This window comes from Phalangium opilio, unplaced genomic scaffold (assembly GCF_054372755.1).
Source record: "Phalangium opilio isolate 3A_F unplaced genomic scaffold, DU_Popi_V2 ptg000025l_1, whole genome shotgun sequence".
Lineage (NCBI taxonomy): Eukaryota > Metazoa > Arthropoda > Arachnida > Opiliones > Phalangiidae > Phalangium > Phalangium opilio.
Genome location: NW_028324156.1, coordinates 1,147,384 through 1,165,504, shown reverse-complemented (window position 1 = coordinate 1,165,504; position 18,121 = coordinate 1,147,384). Strand labels below are relative to the sequence as shown.

Below are 18,121 nucleotides of genomic sequence, written 5' to 3'. Positions count from 1 at the left end.
TTTATAATAGAAGAAAAGATCATGGTGGCAATTAGAATAGTAATAGGGCTAATGGTAAACGGGTAGTAGCTACAGACGTTTTATTCTCTTTATGGTGCGCATTGACTATTAGTGCGTCTAGCTACAATTTAACTTTGGTGTTATTAAACGTTAACATTCATGTTGGCAAACTAAGAATATTGTTGAGGCGAGACGAGACGATAGTGTTTACACTGCAAACCAGTTGTGAATGTAGCTTTCAGAATATACGGTAAACAGCTGAAGCGTAGACTTCATTTCCTGATCTTTTCCCTATTGACTTATTTCCATGTGTCCAAGATTTATCCTTATTGGATGTAAAATGTCGTCTGCTTTACTGTATTATTCGCTATGCTTGGAATACTGCTTCAATATTTCGTTTATTTTTACTTCAAAAAAGAGAAATAATTCCATAACTAGGTAAATAAGTTTGTAGTAGTAGACCTCTTGACTCGGAGAGGTAATATTTTGGTTTTCCCAACTTGTTGATATCTATGGATCGTAGTTCCACCATAGCCCGCTCGGGTCGTCGTGACTGCAGAAATTTATCTCAAAATTGTAGTGATAAATTTCTAGTGAGTGCAATATTCAGTGGGCTGTGATTGCTTATTTGTTTTAATTAAATTTAAATATAATTTAAAATAAGCTATTTTTGTAGGTATTTTAAATAAGGTATATAACGCCCTCTATCGGCCAACCTAGGAATCAACTTTTAGTCTCATCCCTACAAAGGCTTAACAAGAAATACTCTCGAGTCTTATCTAACGACTAAAACAGTGTTTATTACCAAAATTTACACGTTTATTTAGACCATTTTTATTATTTTAAATTAAATAATGCTTCCATAGGTTTTAATAAGCCAATTTCTTTTATGGTATTATTGTATACACAAATCTAATCATCAGGCTGAACTGATTGAAATACTCCAGCAGCTTTCATGGCTTCAAAAGCCTTTTGATCATCATGGTTTTTGTAGAATTCTGCGTATTTCTTTTTTCTGGGCTCACAAATGGTGTATTTGTAAGCAACGGCTCCGACAATGGCAAGAGCACCAGCGGTTAGTAAATGGAATCTAAGACTTGTCCTCAAAAGTCCTCTTAGTTGAGGTTTGGAAATGTTGGAAACGGCCGAGCTAGACATGATAAATCTGCAAAAATCCAGTTCAAATAATTGTACGAACATATTAAAACACAATTTTCATTAATTAAACTATCAAACTTACCAATTAAGTCGGTTTATTTGCGAGAATCGAGGTTAAGTGGCCAACTTCAGCACGCTAAACAATGTACGGATTTGACCTTGATGCAGACGAATTTATCAATCCAAATGACCTTTACGTATTACAAATTTTAGTCCCCTTGCGGTATCATTTTAAAACCAAATTTTGGTCTTTAATTTCCTTATTTGTGCAGTTTAATTAGTCATAAGTATATATAAATCACGTAAAAAATTTCGGGAACAGTAATTTTTATATGTTAGCATGATAAATTACAATGCTCATTAATTTAATTTTAATTAAAAATTAAACCGGCAACCTTGTCACCCCCCTCTATAATTCATTCAAAAAAGCAAAAAGTTGGGCCTTTTCCGCACTGGTCCTCTCGATTAGGCCTAACATTTTTTTTGGACGAATTTTATAGGGTTATTATTGATATTGAACTTAAGTTAATCGTAAAATAATCATTAGTAACGCGATTGAAAGTCTGAAATCACGGTAAGAATCGTTTTTCAATGGTTTTAAAGTATTTTAAATTTTGTAAAATAGGCCCTATTAATTTTTGAGTTAGGCCTAATTAGTTACGTTAAGCCTGTTCCCCCTCACCATTACCCAAAAATCGACTGCCTTTGTTTAAAATGTTGAAGCCCGGATTAATTGATTTTTCCATATCGAACGTTTTTAGATGCAGTGAAAATTGACCGCTCCAAATAAAATGGATCCTAACAGGGGAATGCAGAAAAAGAAGATCAAGTTAGAAACCAAGTTAGAATTTATTTCCTTATTTTGCTACAAAAAAAGGCATGATCCCTGAGATAGTCACATGGCATTTGTCTTTTTTCTTAACTTTTTTTACTAATAAAAATGTCACTGTCACTTTAAACTAGAGCGTAGAATTTAGGCATATTGATAATGACCCATTTATTGACTAATTCTGCTTAGCTTAAATCCTTATTTGACATTTAATCTCAGTTCCAACCTTGGAAAAATTTAAACATATTGTTGTTTTAAGCCCTTTTATTATAAAATTATCAAATAGAGAGCAGGGAGCCCACGGGTCCTATAATTCCTATATTTTTGAACCAGTCCTATATTATCCTATAATTTCATGAAAGGTCCTATAATATCCTATATTTTTGACTTAGTCGAAGTTTTCGTATATTTTAGCATCAAATTTATCAAAATTTAGCTGTTTTTATCGAGATCACATTTGAATAGACACCGAAATTGCCGAGCTCGCTTAGGATTTTTTATATATTATATTATATTTTAATTAAGTTTGTCCGAGTTTTCAAAGTAAAATCCAATTTGTTATTTTTTGAGATTTTTTCTACATAGTTTAAGCTCCAAAATTGTATTATATATGAGCATTTTTAGTCCTATATTTTCCTATAAAAACACGTGATTTTTTCTCCTATAAAATCCTATAATTACGGAAAAAAATTCCTATTTTTCCTATAAGGAATTTAAATTTAAGAGTGGGCTCCCTGAGAGAGTATAAACTAATTTATTGTCAATCTTCCTGGCGTAGTTCTGTTTATGATTTTCAAGAAGATGCGGAATCCAAATCAAAAAAACAGAAAAAGGTTTCAGATTGCTTTAAGCAACAACGAAAACGGATGAATAGATTTGATGGCCTCAGTGATGAGGAGGTTATGAAAAGAACTTTACCCGATCATTTAGCCTATGGTCTTGATATGATCATTGTATGTTCTGTTCCTTAGTCTAGTTAACAACCCTCCTGAGCTAATTATGATATTTTCATTAGATTGGGATTAATCCAGGGTTATTTGCCGCCTACAAAGGTCACCACTATGCAGGTCCAGGAAATCATTTCTGTAAGGGTTAAAACGAATTGGGGGGGGGGGGGTTTAGGTTTCCCCTGAGATATAATATTGTTATCTGGCTTTGTAGGGAAGTGTTTATATCTAGGTGGTTTAATATCTGAACCAATGACCGCCAACGATGATTACAAACTACTTCAATATGGTATTGGTTTCACAAATATAGTTCAAAGGGCAACCAAAGGCAGTGCGGATCTTTCAAAGTATAATTGTTATTCTCCCTCCCTTGCCTTTTATCCTAAACTCACGAAAAACGTTGTTGGTGTTTGCAGGAAAGAACTGAGGGAGGGTGTATCTGGTCTGTTGCAAAAACTAAAAACTTATCAGCCCAAAATTGCAGCTTTCAATGGAAAATGTAACTTATTTACATCAATGATTTTACCAATTGATTTGAAACTAAGTTAATATCGTAATGTTAGTGATCTACGAAGCTTTTACTGGTAAAAAGAAATTTGGCTTTGGCCTCCAGGATGACCCAGTGCAAGGCACAGATATCGTGAGTTGTGGGCGGTTGATGTTTTCTAGGGATTTTACAGGTTTTTGTTGAAACTGTCTCTTCAGAAAGCCTTTGTGATGCCATCGTCCAGTGCTAGGTGCGCTCAATTACCTCGAGCCACTGATAAGGTGCCATATTACGCGGCTCTCAAGAGACTTCGCGACTACTTAAGAGGAGACTTGCCAGACTTAGATATGAAAACTTTAGTCTTCCCCGATGTGAAACAGGCGGTCAAAGTAGAACCAAAACGCGAACCGGATGCTGAAAATGGCGACACTCGCGGAAGCGGCGGAGGGGGCGGGGGGAGTAGTAATGGAGATTATTTTGATGGGGCTAGAGCCACGCCAGAGGCTCCACCCAAGAAAAAATACCCCAAGAAGAAGAAACTGCCAATATACAGTCCACCACCCGTTAACCAACTTAAAGTGGAACCCCCGGAACCTCAGGAATATGATTCGACACTTGGTGAGAACGCGGCGGCTTCTCCCGAAATGAATAACGCGCCTCAACAAGAAGAGGAATATCTACACTACTCTTTACCACCTCCTCCTCAACCCTCGATGGAGCAAAACGCCCACGATATGACCGACCCTTATAGTCAAGTATCCCCGTACGCTTTCCCTACGGCTCACCCTGTCGTTTCCCCTTATTTTACAACCCCGACTCCTCCACCCGTCAGCACTTGCAATGGCAATTTCGCGTCTTTGACTCCCGTTAGTCCCGAACTTTTGGCTCCCAGCCCTCATCCGCCTCCCGTTTACGGGTTTCAGTCTCCTTTAGGTTGGGGTTGTGAAACCTATTTTCAATCGCAACCACCTTTCTATGGACAGCAATTTTTAAGCTCACCAACTTTGGACCGTGTTTTAACGCCAACGGAAATAAAACTTGAAAGACCCGACTGAAACGAGGCCGCTGTACCTCTCGCGCTCCCCTTTAGCTTCCATTTATATCGCTGGTGAATAAATAAACAACAACAACAACTTACCTACAAGGGAGGGGGTACACTTATCTAAAAGATCAAGCGCCGTATAAAAAAACAAACCTCTAATTTTTGCAAAAAACTGAGGCCAACATTTTTTTAATTAACAAAAGAAACAATAACAAACAAAATACAAACACAATTTAGAAAATTAAATTTTTGAGATTAAACTAATCGTATAAAACAAAAGTGGAAACAAAAACAAAAGGGCAATTTTTCTTCTGAAGTATTTTAATAGGGATTTAAATTTACGTCAAAAAAAAAAAAAAAAAAAAACTTATCATAGTGACGTAAATACTAATACAGTGCCCTGTCTTAAAACGCCACAACAGATTAGAATTTTTCAATATTGAAAGAAACTTTAAAATGTTAGTCTAGTTTTACTCTAAAGAAATTCGTTTTATGGATGTTGAGAAAAAGAGCCAATCAAAATGCTTCTTTTCATTCATCTGCCAAATGACGGCAGATGAATGAAAAGGAGCGTTTTGATTTGTTCCTAATAAAAACTTACCATAAAGCTCCTTTTTTAATGGAACTATATTCTCAATTAGTTTTACCCCAAAAAAATTCGTTATAGGGATGTTTTTATTAAGAGCCAATCAAAAGGCTTCTTTTCATTCATCTGCCAAGAAAAGGCAGATGAATGAAAAGGAGCGTTTTGATTGGCTCTTAATAAAAACTTACCATAAAGCTCCTTTTTTAATGGAACTATATTCTCAATTAGTTTTACCCCAAAAAAATTCGTTTTAGGGATGTTTAGAAGAAGAGCCAATCAAAACGCTCCCTTTCATTCATCTGCCGTTTTTTGGCAGATGAATGAAAAGGAGCGTTTTGATTGGCTCTTAATAAAAACTTACCGTAAAGCTCTTTTTTAATGAAATCATGTTCTTAATTACTTCTTTAGATTTAATCCAAATTAATCCCGCATGGATAAGGTTTTTAAATAACATTTTTTTTTCACTAAATGAAATTTATATGTTTTTTTTTTTTTTTTTTAATTGCCGTGGAATTTATAGCAGCTTTTCTTTTTTAAAAGTAAGTTTTATTGTTTCGATATAGGGGTAAAAAAACCAAACAATTCAATTCAATTCAATTCCCTCTTTATCTGAATGTTTAAATTATAACAATATATCATAATGGATCTGTTTAATTATCAATTAATTAATTAATTAATTAATTAATTATGGATTAAGCTTTTGATACCGTAGTTTAAAGAAAGAAAAGAAAGAAAGAAAGTGGGTTTTTACTTTTTATGTTTTAGAGAGTATTTTTTAAAAGAATTTACTTTTTTTTTCCGTAAGAAATTATATAAATATCGGAGAGAAATTTGGGCTCTAAATGGAGGTGGTTATTTGCATGTTGGTGTTTCTATGCATGTAATTAACAAAAGTAACAATTAAGAAAAAAAAAATTAAAAAGGCTCACAAGACAATCCAAGCTCAGCAATTAAGTCATAAAAAATACGATTTGAAAAAAAAAATAACAAAAAAAAATATAGTTAATTCGTATAAAATAGAAAGAAAATTTGAAAAAAAAAATGGTTTTTTCAAAAAAAAACAAATCGACGATTAAACAAATGAATTTTCTTATTATTATAATAAGACTCGAAAAAAAAAAAAAAAAAAGATTGAGGGAGATATTTTGGGGGCGTGTCTGTGTTTTTATTTTGTTTTAATATCACAATTATCATTAGGAAAATGTTAGGCCTTTTTTTTAATTGTTTTTTTCTATCCCCCTTAACTTTAACTAATAGTTTAATTATTAGGTCTTTGAATATTTTTTTTTTATGTATTATTAGATAAAAATGCGAGCGAGAAGTTGGGGAGTAATTGGATGCTTTTTTGCAGCGTTAGTTTCATTTTTTTTATGAGATTATAATTGAATTTTAATTTTTAAAACGTATCTTAGGTTGCTAAAGCCAATTTTTTAGGGAAAATCTCCTTTAGGTTCCTAAATGTAGGGAGAGGGCGTTTGTCAGGGAGGGAAAGAACATCCGACGTCATTTTATACCTCTACTTAGGGGAGCGTTTGTAGGCGCGATACTGAAATTCCCCCCGTTAGGGGGATGGAATCGAGGTAAGAGATATAAGCCTATGACGTGGCAAGAATGGGTTTGCCCTCTCCCTGTTGAGGTTTTTTTTTTATATAAAATTGGTGACTTTGGGTTATTAATTACGTATCTGTACAAAACATTTTTACAAAGCATCCAAGAACCGTTATATATATATATAAATATATAAAAAAACAACAAATTAAACCCCTTTTCTCATTAGTAAACATTTTATAATTAATTAATTAACAAAACCCTTAGCTCTTGAGTTTTAACGGAAAGTGTTTTTAAAACTATGCAATATATTAATTAATTTCTTAGTCCTAATTAAGTTTTGCGACTAAAAATTCATTATTTCAACCTAAAAAAACAAAAAAAAAGGTCGGAGTTCAATAGATTCCTGTTGTTTAGGAATCTAAAACAAACAAAGAAACAAACCGGTAATTTTTGCAAAAACAAAACCAACTTTAATTATTATAGTCAAATTGCGCGCATCTTTTTTAAATGATGCGTTTCTCGGCATGTTTAATTAATTTTTATGTTTTAGTAATATTTTTTTTTTTTTTAAAGTTAGGTCGCTTTAATAGTGTGAATGAAAAAATAACATTGTCGTGTATTATGATCATCGTAACTGTTGGGGGGTTCAAACAAACAAACAAACAAATTTCGCGTTTTTCTTCAAAAAACTAAAATTTTAAGATAACAAAAAAAGTGACATTTTTAGATGTTGAATATACATGTGTTTTTCAGTGAGAAAGTCTTTTGAAGAAAACTAAAATGATACAAAAAAAAAAAAATATTGGGTCTCTGTAAATAAACCATCTGAGTAGTTGTAAGTTTTCTAAAGATACTTTATTTAAACCAATAATTAACATTATTTATTAATTTTTTTTTTACAGAAATTATAATTAATAATTTATGTTTAGGGTTTCAACATTTTTGTTTTTTCTTTCTCCACCATTTCGTTTAAGTCCTACAAAAAAGAAATACAAAGAGTTTAAAAATTTAGGCTTTCATAGATTAGCCAATGAGAGGTTGCAACATTGGCAGATGCTCAATTGGAGGCTACTCATTGGCTCAGAGTCATATAGCTTAGCCAATGAGAAGTTGCAATATTGGCAGATGCTCTATTGGAGGCTATCATTGGCTCATAGCTAAGCCAATGAGAAGTTGCAATATTGGCAGATGCTCTATTGGAGGCTTGTCATTGGCTCATATAGCTAAGCCTAAATCTTAAAAGAATTTTTGTAAATAAATTAAAAATATATTTAACCCACGCACCTTTAGAGGCTGATAAAAATAATGAACCATTTGGCTTCCAGCTAACATTGATATCATAGCTGCAGCACTAAACTTAGCGTATGTTGACCAGGTAACTCCAGCAGGCATTATTATTTATTGAGATTTTAATTTTTCAGCTTCTAAAGCTAATTCAGCTAATTCTTTGGCCCTCCTCTTTTTGAATGTGTTATCTAATCGAGGTTAAAAATTCACTAGATTTAGTAGATTATGATTAAAGTGATTTAAAATATTGTCGACCTACAGAAATTGACTTCTCCCACGCGCCAGTTTATCATAGAAAACTCCAAGGCAGCTCCGATACAAAAAAATATCGGTAAAAATCGATATATGCCAAAATATTTACTTCCAGGCCATTTATTTAGTATACTGGCGAGTAATTGGCTTCTATAACGCGGCATTAATTAAGAAATTTTTGATATAACATCCCACTTCAATCAAATACCAATAGCTTCACATCCAGCATGGGAAAAGTCAATATAACCTTTGACCTTGGGATGTTTATCACGTGATTGTCTCATATGTCATGCCAATTAGTTTGTCATTGTCTCTCACTTGAGTCGGGTTTGTTTTCGCGAAGTTTTACGTCTACATTGAAATATGTGACCTTTTTTCGAGAATTTTCCTAGTTTATTTTGTTATTTTCGATAGTGAAGGAACGTATTAATATATCGACATACATTGTAAGTGATTTAATTTCTCACGATTTGGGTTTGAAAGTTAAAAATTTTTGTTGGGAATTGCTAAGCCTTGGCATGGGCAATAGGCGATTTCTGTTTTGACTTTTTAAGCAAGGTAAGATTAGATTATACGCGAGTCAAAGGGGTATTTATGTTTGTTTAGCGCATTTTTAACGATAATTAGAGCGTGAAATCTAGTGTGTAAATCGCGAAAATTATAGTAGAAATTGAGCCTAAATGGTCGGTAATATTGCAGGGTCAAAATCAAAACTTATTATTATCAAAAATGGATGAGTTTGCAATTGATTTGGATAAAGTTCTCGATGATTTTGAGAAGAGTGAAGGTTCGTTTTCTTGGAAAATCCATTGAATCCGTTAAACGTTCCTTCGCCTTCATAACCTAGAATATTTTATTATATATTTTAGATTCAGTTACAACTGGCAAAAATAAACCCAGTGATGTTAATTCTTCATTAGGATTGAGAAGTCATACTTCCCTTTCTTATTCTTCATCACAAGTTGAACAAAGTCTATATCATTATGAACAAGCACCGGCTCCTTCAAATAACCACCATTATAACGGTGGTTTAAACTCTTACCTTAGAAATCAACAGCTACCCGCTGTTGAAAAAATAGACTTAAGTGAAGCTGATTTTGCAGCTTCTACTTCTTCATTCAGTGTTAGGTCCGTGACAAGTGTTGCTGCTGACCCTAATTTTGTTAATAGTGGACCCCAGGGTGATAAGAAAATTTCAAAACCATCCTATCCTTCTTTGTACACGAGTTTTGGTTTAGAAAATTCAAGCCAAATTGTGAATTTAAAACAAGATGATACCTCCAAAACTGTCAAGCCTGGTGTTGGTGTTGATGTTTCTGTACCAGTTGTTTTTAATGGTTACGTTGAACCGGAGGAAGAGGAGGTTTTAGCTGTAGAGCTCCCTGTTGAATCCGGTTTAACCGAACAGTCTCAAATTGAAATCAAACTAATCCCTAGCAGTGAAGTTATTGATTCAACTACTTCTATCCCCTCTGCGTCATTGAAAGATAACCCAGAAACTGTAGCTGTAAATAATGTTGATCATACTCCCCCTAAAGTAAACCTCAGTGAAGACATAGCTGATGTCCCTGCCCTTATTTTCTCTCCAATTGTTGAACATTCTTTATCCGAAGTCCAAGAGGCAACTTTAAACCCTCCCAAAGAAGATAATACTGATAATATAGTAACAGGGTCGCTTCCGTGGGAAGCTTTAGAGGCAGAACTTGATATTAAACCTAAAACAACCCAAACTAATATCACCTCCGAGTCAGAAGTGGTTAGTTTTGATGATTTGGAATCGGTTGAGGTTAATCCTGATGAGCTTGAAAGCTACTTGAAAGACTTAGTAGACATTAACTTTACTACCACAACTGAAAATATCGAGCATAAAGAGGTCAAAGTTGAGGTGAAAGAGGTTGAAACGATAAAGGAATCTTCTCCAACTAAAACTCAATCAGAAGGGACTCGAGTTGTTGGTGGGGCCCGACCAAAAGTGAAAGACAATTCGCGTAACCCCAAACAACAAATATTGACGGAAACCAGGGTTGAAACAAGCATTGTAAATAAGGGTGATGCAATTAACAGGGTCGAAATTGTTGATGAAAAGAGTGATAAAATTCCTAAAAATGATGAGACGGAAGTGAAAAGTGATGAAACTGATAAGATAATATCTGAAGTGTCTGATATCACTGTAAATTCTAAACAAACTAACTCGGAACAAACTCAGAAAGAAGAGTGTGACATTTCAACAAGCAGTTTAACGTGCAGTACAGATTTATCCCCTTCTAAAGAGTCCACCAAGCTCAAAGAAGATTCCCAAATAATAATTGATGATTTAGCCAGTTTATCCGATGATATTGAAGAGAATAGTTACGAAGAGAGTATAACTGAAAGCTTGGAGACTTCAAATTCCAAAATTATTAGACCAACTAGCTTGAATCTTCCATCTCCCTTGATGGCAAGTCAGCCTCAAGTTGTTCCAGCCATTGTAGAAGAGTCATTGGTAGCTGTAACGACAGAGGCTACTCCATCACCAGAGCTCTCAGAAACTGACAGCGCTCTCCCACCTTCCCCCGAAGTTAGTCAAGCGGAGAATGGTACAACTGAAAACCATTTAAATAGTGAGGTTGAAGAAAATAAAGGAGCTCCAGTTGAGGAAGAGAGTCTGAAAGAAGCCGCTTCTCCAGCTGTGGAGGCTTCAGAAACTATTGAACCAAATGAATTGGAACAACCGCCAGAACAATCAACTGAAACTAACCCTCCAGTGATGGATATGAATGAATATATTTCGGAATTGACAGAGGAAGAACAGCTTTTGGGAAAAATCAAACCTTTTTGGATGCCCGATGAAGAGGCACCAAATTGTCTTCATTGTGATGTTAAATTCACTGTTCTGAAAAGAAGGCATCATTGTAGAGGCTGTGGCAAAGTTCTTTGCGCGCAGTGTTGCAGTTCCAAAGCAAGAATTTCATATTTGGAGGATAGAGAAGCTAGAGTTTGTGTTCCTTGCCTTGTCATATTAAACAAGGTATTGAAATTGATCACAAACCGCGAGTTTGAATCGCGTATTCAATCCCCCCCCCCCATTTTGTAATCCAACCCAGGTTGCGGAGGTTGAGAGACTATACTCTGGTTCAGCCCCTGAAGAACGGGACAGAGTCCCAGTTGAAGTTATACCACGTAGCGTATCCCCTAGCCCTAACCACAGCCCTTCTATCCAATCCACCGATGAAAGAGACGCGGCGGCTGGATGGATACCAAATCCAAACAACCCTCAAGATTATTGTTCTCAAGTCTCACCCTTACAACAAGCCCAAGCTTATTCCTCAAGACCACCACCCGTTGTAATGGTACCAGTTGGTGTCCTCAAGAGAGGTAAAAGACTAACAACCGGCTCAGAATCTTATTTTTGGTTTATTTTATATTATTTATTTATTTTTTTTTGTGGCATGATTGCGTTACTGTATTTAATTTTAATTCGCTAGTTTAATTAGTGTCTGTGATGAATGTAAAAAGGTATCTCTAGAATGTCCAGGTTTGAAAACATTCCTTCCTTGTAGGAGATAAACCGAAAAGGGAACCTAAACAGGTTATGTTCTCGGATGGCATAAGACCGGGCGGTGATCTTACCGAACTAGACTCCGCCATTTCCCCTGAACCTAAAATTCCTTCCACCCGAAAGACTGGAATCTCTGGCAGACCCCAACGAAGAGTTCTAGAAAAAGGTTCACCAGGTAAAAAATTGAAAAATAAAAACTACGGAAGGTCTTAAATCTTATTATTATTATTATTCAAAACGTTTTTGGATATTTTTTATCTTTAATTTGTTTGACCCAATATATTATTATATCAAGAATAAAAATTAATTACGATGATAGATATTCACTATTTTTCACAATAAAGCAATTAAAGATTAGGGACACACTTAGCGAAAAAAAAAACATTTTTGTGTTTACCATTTACAGTCGGTCAGTTAAGATCCCCGCAACATCTCCAAAGTCCTTTGAGAGCCAGCTCTCCTTCGGCTACATCTAGAAGGATTAAATCGCGCAGTGGCTCGGGTCGTGTGGTCATCTATGACGAAGAAGGCCCTCTACCCCCCATTATCCTCCCTTTACCCTCTATAGGTACATTTGTTTGAAAAAAAATAACGTAACATAACATTGGACTGCATGAAACCATTTTTTATTCTTATAAACTTGGCTTTGAATTAGAATCCGGTTTTTGAACTGAAATTTGCGATTTTTTGAAACATTTTTGGGAGCATGAGCATTAATGTGTTGAATATATCCGTGTGTGTATGTGTTGTTTCGCTTTGTCTCTAATTATGATTTTAAATGCCTACTAACGAAGCATTTTGATCCTCTAACTGGTATTATTAAATTTAATTACCAACAAAATTATTCATTTTTTTTATATTAAAAATATTTAGATTTATCGGAAACCGATGATAAATTGGATTCCAGTAAGCTTCTAGAATGCTTACAAGGTAAATTTTATCCCCCTTATCTTTCCATTTGTACTTCTTAAAAGCGATCGCCTTCTAATTAAAATTAAAATCGAATTATAATAACTATTAATGGGTTTTTAGACGAAACTTCTAGACCAGTTATCTTTGCTCTTACCAAGAACTTATATGTTTCTATAAAGCTAGTCAAATGTACGTTTATCAGTTTAATGGTGGAATTCATAAACGTTGGACGCAACGCAATTTAGTACAGGGAAAAGGCAGGGCGTCGTGCGCAAACGTCTACCAGTACCTTTTGCGCACGACACCCTGCCTTTGAATGTACCAGAAGTGAGATGAGACTAGAAGTGAAGGGCTCTAGCATTGATAGTATAACCTGGCACTAGTGAACAAATTTGAGGATTTTATGCCACCGCTTCAATCGCGCCTACACTAGAGAGAGAAAAATTGGTCGAGTTCCAAAAACATTTCCTACCCCCCTTCCCCTCAACCTAAAGCGGCCGAACACGGACGCGGCTCCTTGAATCTAGTTCGACCGTCTACCGCCGCGAGCGTCTCACGTTTTGGAGGGGAAATTCTGAAACCGCCACCAGAGGGCCAACCGTTGGTGTGTTATCAAGAATATTCACTTTCGCCCAGTGAAGAATTTGGTTAGCTCGGTACTTCTAGTCTCATCTCACTTCTGCCTGTACTAAATTGCGTTGCGTCCGACGTTTATGAATTCCACCATAAATCCTTTTGAATTGATGTTGAAAATATTACAAACTATATTGAAAACGCAGTGGACTGTTGTTTACAAAAACAATGTTGGGTTTTTGCCAGTCGAGGCCTCAATTGTGTTGGCCAGGATGAAGTCATGGTGGTTTTAGAACGACAACCCAATGAAAATTCACTTCCTCGAGATATCTTCCTCCTATTTACGTCACTTTACGATAACGCTAGCATGGGTAAAGAATCAGGGGTTTATTATAACGTTTTACCAAGAAGCGATATCTAGTTTACTAGGGAGAAGGTATAAATTCGCCCCACATTTATAATCTAGCTTTATCTCCAGTCCAAACGTTACGTAGGTCCGGAGTTAATCCACGCCTCTAAATTACAACCATCCAGCATCTCATTGGTTCTTGAAAACCCACGTCAGTGCGGCGACGCGAATGACGGGAAAATTACAGTCATATTTTCCGACTGAGGAGAGGTTGGCGAAATAGCCCGACGGCCTCCTTTTACGTCCCCCCCCCCTGTATTTTGAAAGGGGAACTGGGACTATGGCGCGCGAATACTTAGGCATCTTATACCTTCTCCCTAATAAACTAGATATCACTTATTGGTTTTACTTGACTTATTTGACCTATTTTTTGGTCTACCGTTTTAGGCTCCTCTATTTCCGAGTTGGGTCACCTTCTGTTTCCAGAGGGTCTCTTAGGAAGTAGAGATCACGGGGCGTTTCTTTTTATCCGGCCAACTTACCAGTGCCTCTCCAAACTTCATTTTCCTCAATCTCCTTATCTCGTAGCCGTTTTGTTACAAAAATGGGAGGTTCCTTGGGCCAAAGTCTTCCCTTTGAGGTTGATGCTTAGAATTGGGGCTGAATTTCGATGTAAGAATAAACATTATTATAAAACTTTGAGTTGAGTAGTGGGTGTTCTAACCAAAAACCTCAAAAATACAGACTATCCATGTCCACTGGTCAGTGTCAGGTTTAGAAAACCAGTTTATGGGGAAATTGGACATACAATAATGAGTGTTTTAGCTGTAAGTTTCTTTTAGAATAGACAGTTTTCACACATGGAGGATTCATACCATTTACACCAGGAAGCCGGGCTATCTGGAGGACAAAAGCAGACGGGTTTTTGTCCACCAGATAGCCCGGCCTCCTGGTGTAAATGGTATGAATCCTCCATGTGTGAAAACTATCTATATTGTGAAGTCGTATGTTGATTTAATATGGTTTTTTTCGTTAATGACGTAGGACTTTAGAAATTATCAATATTCGTTGCCCACAATTCCCGGTGTTGTAGTTTGTATGGAAGATAAGAAAACTACAGTTAGTTTACCGCGTAATCGATATACTCAAGTTTGTCGAGTGGTAGCCAGCAGTAACGAACACGTTTTAAGTTTCGGAGCCGCTTTCAGTATTGACGCCGACTCTCATTTAGTTTGTGTTCAAGATGATGACGGAAATTACCAAACGCAAGCGATAAATATTCAAAATACAACCCGAAAAGGTACAAGATTCCGTCAAAATAACAATCTTATCGTGTCCTTCTGGTTTTATCTTCAGTTTGACAACTTTTATTTTACCATTTTTAGTTACTGGAGCGAGTTTTATCGTTTTTAGCGGCGCCCTAAAGTCAACTACGGGTTTAACGGCCAAATCTAGTATAGTTGAAGATGGTTTATTGGTTCAAATAACTCCAGAGTCGATGACGGCTTTGAAAAGTAGTTTCCAACAAATGAAAGACTTTGTGATTGATTGCGGTCAAGTTGGTGCCGTTGAACCCGATGAAAGAGTCATTTTAAAATGGACTGATGATGATAAAAACTTTAATATTGGGTAAGGGAATTAATTTAATTTAATTTAATTTAATTAAACTTAAGTAGTTCGGGTCGTTATTCTTTGGGTTTCAATTATTTGTTTTTTTGTCGAAAAAAAAAGTGTCAGAAGCGTTATTGACGGAAGAAATTTGGAAGGAATTCAAAGTATAAGGATTCATAATGGAACTGATTATTCTTCAGATCGTTTTCTAATTCGTTGGACAGAAGTGTTTTTCTTATCAAATGAAAACTTAAATCAACGGTAACTTTCTGAAAACCTTATAAAGGGGTTGTTTTTTGTTGTTTTTTTGTTGTTTTTTAATTAAGGACTTAATTTTTAAGAGGGGAACCAACTGATCCTAGTAAATTAGCCGATGGAGTGGCTCAAGCTTTTTGTTTGGCTTTAGTTTCGCATTTACCCGTTTTGTTTGAAGCGGATTTAACTAAAATTGGGCTTAGAGTTACACTTGATTCGGAACAAGTAAGTAAAAACTTAAAAGACTTGAAAACTTTATAGTTAAAGGGAGGGTGAAGTGGAAAATCAAGTGATTTTTTATCGATTCTTCTACTAATTATAAGACCAGTCTGCATAGTGAAACATTCAGGAAATACCACTTCCGAATGATTTTAAAATTATTTCAAATTAGGTTCAGATTTTAAGGATAATTTTAAATAAGCACCTCCGGCCAATCGCGTAACGCCCTGCCTTTTTGTTAATTAACAAAATTCTCGTGGCACGTTACGTGTCGAATGAAATTTATCACGAGATTTGATAAAATTAGGCGCGCGACGTGACAATCGTGGCGCGAGACACGGAGCGTGCCACGAGAATTTTGTTAATTAATAAAAAGGCAGGGCGTTACGCGATTGGTCGGAGGGGCTTATTTAAAATTATCCTTAAAATCTGAACCTAATTTGAAATAATTTTAAAATCATTCGGAACTGGTATTTCCTGAATGTTTCACTATGCAGACTGGTCTTAAATTTGGTAGAAGAATCGATAAAAAAAATCACTTGATTTTCCACTTCACCCTCAGAGAACTGTTAAAGACAGTTTAACATTAATTTTAATCGCTTCTAAGGTTGGTTACGAAGTAGGTTCAAAAGAGGAACCTTTACCCGATCTTTACATGATTGATCTGGATACTTCACTTATTCCCGTTATTACAAATGCTTCCTCGGGTAATTTAGATAGTGGGTCTTTAACGTTAGAGCTAGTTTTTCATATCCTACGAAAATGATATCATTTTTTTAAACATTTATAAGACACTTTAAAAGGGATTTAGAATGAAAGTTTAAATTAATTAAAAAACCCTCCCGACTACCCAACAATTTGGTAAAAGAAATAAAATATATATATTCAAAAAAGAGAGAAACAACTAACAAAGGCTTAACTATTATTAACAATTATTTTGAGAGGCTATTTTTTTAAACCCATTCAGTTGTTTTTTTAAAATACAAAAATTAAAATTGTCATTCCAAAATTTAAATTTCTAAACCAAAAAACTAATAGAAGTAGGATAGATAAGGTGGACTGGATTTAGTGAGGAAAATTAGTATAATACTCCGATGAACGAACGAACGAACGATAGAGGTATTTATTTAACAGTAGGCGAAAATCAAATTTTCTTAAATAAGGTGCTAAATTTAGCTATTGTCTAATTTTTATGTATACTAAAAAACAAAACAATAAAAAAGAAAAAAATAAATGTGTAATGTAACCTGTATATATACATAATTCTAAAACAAAGATTAATATTATGTAAGTTAATTAATTAATTAATTAACAATTGAAGAAAAAAACGTTATTGAGGATTTTTAGGAGCCTATTTTGTACAGAGAATATTAATAAAAGAAAAAACCCTAATTCAGATTTGTCAGAAATGAAATGAAATTAGAATTAATAAACTAACTGGAACACGTCACGCAGGGTTGGAAATAAGACAGGTTTAGGTTTACAAGTCCAAAAGTAGTTTATTATTTTTTGGTGTAGGGGAAAAGTAAAAAACCATTACTTTTATCTAAGAACCATACTTTACTATTAATAAAAAATAAAATAACGATAAAAAAAATGGACCCCCTAATAGAGTAATGTCAGTTCTACTATGCAAACGTCATACCATAGAGCAGTGTGGTTGAGGGGCCTCCCTCTAGGCGCGCTTTTGTAAGAGGGGATACTGTACGCGCCTGGTAGGGGGGATGACACTTAGCTAAGAGATAGAAGGGTATGACGTTTGCATATGTAGAACTGACATTATAGAGCTATCTCAGTTGTGACGTCAGTGCCCAGGTAAAACGTCATGGGCTTAGTTTTTCCAGTGGTCCGTCTTGTTTGGTACCTCGCTTTGGTTCTATGGGTAAATAGCGTGTGTGACGTGAACAGTAGGGCTTCTGAGATAGCTCTATTCTATCTCTTAGTGTCATCGCCCCTACCAGGCGGGTACTGTATCCCCTCTTACAAAAGCGCGCCTAGAGGGAGGGATAAACAGTCTACTCCCCTCTCTAACCGACACTACTCTATAAAAAATAAAATAACCGACACTACTCTATAAAAAATGAAATAACGGGACGGAGGGGTATGAAAGAAGAGGCGGGTCAGAAACTCTATCTCTTAGTGTCATCCCCCCCTACCAGGCGCGTACAGTATCCCCTCTTACAAAAGCGCGCCTAGAGGGAGGGATGAACAGTCTACTCCCCTCTCTACCGACACTACTCTATAAAAAATGAAATAACGGGACGGAGGGGTATGAAAGAAGAGGCGGGTCAGAAACTCAAAGAGCGACAACAGAGGTAAAAAGGAATTACGTATTTTTCGCCTTCCCCGTCAGCAACGTCGTCAAAACGTACTTAAGGTGAGCCTATAAGATAATTTAAACTTTTAATTACCTGTTGGAGGGAGGGGCTCTATACTAGGCTATGAGTCGGACTGAAGTAAATACTAACCGTTCTCCATTCCTACTTCTAAAATTAAATCTATCCCTGGTATAGTAATTAAATTAG

The 18,121-nt window shown here is 35.5% G+C and overlaps 5 protein-coding genes across 10 annotated transcripts in view; 2 read left to right on the top strand and 3 right to left on the bottom strand.

Annotated features, from left to right (window-relative positions):
• Positions 1 to 7,439, top strand: part of Tdg (Thymine DNA glycosylase) — a 226,898-nt gene extending 219,459 nt beyond the window's left edge. For 2 of the 4 annotated variants that reach the window (XM_089868960.1, XM_089868959.1), the window contains 6 exons: positions 1,920 to 1,999; positions 2,766 to 2,940; positions 3,003 to 3,072; positions 3,149 to 3,433; positions 3,498 to 3,574; positions 3,640 to 7,439. In XM_089868960.1, the coding sequence (XP_089725086.1) occupies positions 1,950 to 1,999; positions 2,766 to 2,940; positions 3,003 to 3,072; positions 3,149 to 3,433; positions 3,498 to 3,574; positions 3,640 to 4,476 (1,494 nt within the window). In that variant the 5' untranslated portion in view covers positions 1,920 to 1,949 and the 3' untranslated portion in view covers positions 4,477 to 7,439. Of the gene's footprint in view, positions 1 to 1,507; positions 1,733 to 1,919; positions 2,000 to 2,765; positions 2,941 to 3,002; positions 3,073 to 3,148; positions 3,434 to 3,497; positions 3,575 to 3,639 lie in introns of those variants that run through there. The other 2 variants (XM_089868961.1, XM_089868958.1) reach the window with 2 other exon arrangements.
• On the bottom strand, positions 776 to 1,388 carry LOC149691637 (cytochrome c oxidase subunit 6C-like). The gene is made up of 2 exons (XM_089868988.1): positions 1,241 to 1,388; positions 776 to 1,165 (listed from the first exon to the last, which is right to left on the bottom strand). Exon 2 carries the CDS (start codon positions 1,156 to 1,158, stop codon positions 913 to 915), a length of 246 nt encoding a protein of 81 aa, XP_089725114.1. The 5' UTR covers positions 1,159 to 1,165; positions 1,241 to 1,388; the 3' UTR covers positions 776 to 912.
• sloth2 (ubiquinol-cytochrome c reductase complex assembly factor 6 sloth 2) lies at positions 7,434 to 8,024 on the bottom strand. Its single transcript, XM_089868990.1, has 2 exons — positions 7,885 to 8,024; positions 7,434 to 7,576 (listed from the first exon to the last, which is right to left on the bottom strand). The coding sequence occupies exons 1-2, from the start codon at positions 7,990 to 7,992 to the stop codon at positions 7,526 to 7,528; spliced, it is 159 nt and encodes a 52-aa protein (XP_089725116.1). The 5' UTR covers positions 7,993 to 8,024; the 3' UTR covers positions 7,434 to 7,525.
• Positions 7,434 to 8,303, bottom strand: sloth1 (sloth 1). The gene is made up of 3 exons (XM_089868989.1): positions 8,147 to 8,303; positions 7,885 to 8,075; positions 7,434 to 7,576 (listed from the first exon to the last, which is right to left on the bottom strand). The coding sequence occupies exons 1-2, from the start codon at positions 8,301 to 8,303 to the stop codon at positions 7,999 to 8,001; spliced, it is 234 nt and encodes a 77-aa protein (XP_089725115.1). The 3' UTR covers positions 7,434 to 7,576; positions 7,885 to 7,998.
• Positions 8,304 to 8,535: 232 nt separating this feature from the next.
• Positions 8,536 to 16,987, top strand: Sara (Smad anchor for receptor activation). 3 transcript variants are annotated; one of them, XM_089868947.1, is made up of 16 exons: positions 8,536 to 8,585; positions 8,839 to 8,926; positions 9,009 to 11,146; positions 11,223 to 11,493; positions 11,679 to 11,852; positions 12,084 to 12,245; positions 12,551 to 12,607; positions 12,710 to 12,778; positions 13,369 to 13,533; positions 13,959 to 14,183; positions 14,256 to 14,338; positions 14,556 to 14,811; positions 14,897 to 15,140; positions 15,243 to 15,383; positions 15,464 to 15,602; positions 16,204 to 16,987. In XM_089868947.1, the coding sequence occupies exons 2-16, from the start codon at positions 8,869 to 8,871 to the stop codon at positions 16,360 to 16,362; spliced, it is 4,341 nt and encodes a 1,446-aa protein (XP_089725073.1). In that variant the 5' UTR covers positions 8,536 to 8,585; positions 8,839 to 8,868; the 3' UTR covers positions 16,363 to 16,987. The 3 variants fall into 3 exon arrangements, with proteins under 3 accessions (XP_089725073.1, XP_089725074.1, XP_089725075.1); XM_089868948.1 differs by lacking the exon at positions 12,084 to 12,245; XM_089868949.1 differs by lacking the exons at positions 11,679 to 11,852; positions 12,084 to 12,245.
• The last annotated feature ends 1,134 nt before the right edge of the window (positions 16,988 to 18,121 follow it).

Bases quoted from the DNA above. Each gene is read 5' to 3' on its own strand.
- sloth1 (XM_089868989.1), bottom strand. From the start codon at position 8,303: ATGCCGCGTTATAGAAGCCAATTACTCGCCAGTATACTAAATAAATGG. The intron at 8,076-8,146 runs GTAGGTCGACAA...AACCTCGATTAG, and splicing joins CGTGGGAGAAGTCAATTTCT to ATAACACATTCAAAAAGAGG.
- sloth2 (XM_089868990.1), bottom strand. From the start codon at position 7,992: ATGCCTGCTGGAGTTACCTGGTCAACATACGCTAAGTTTAGTGCTGCA. The intron at 7,577-7,884 runs GTGCGTGGGTTA...TCTTTTTTGTAG, and splicing joins ATTTTTATCAGCCTCTAAAG to GACTTAAACGAAATGGTGGA.
- Sara (XM_089868947.1), top strand. From the start codon at position 8,869: ATGGATGAGTTTGCAATTGATTTGGATAAAGTTCTCGATGATTTTGAG. The intron at 11,853-12,083 runs GTAAAAAATTGA...TACCATTTACAG, and splicing joins TCTAGAAAAAGGTTCACCAG to TCGGTCAGTTAAGATCCCCG. The intron at 15,141-15,242 runs GTAAGGGAATTA...CGAAAAAAAAAG, and splicing joins GATAAAAACTTTAATATTGG to TGTCAGAAGCGTTATTGACG.
- LOC149691637 (XM_089868988.1), bottom strand. From the start codon at position 1,158: ATGTCTAGCTCGGCCGTTTCCAACATTTCCAAACCTCAACTAAGAGGA.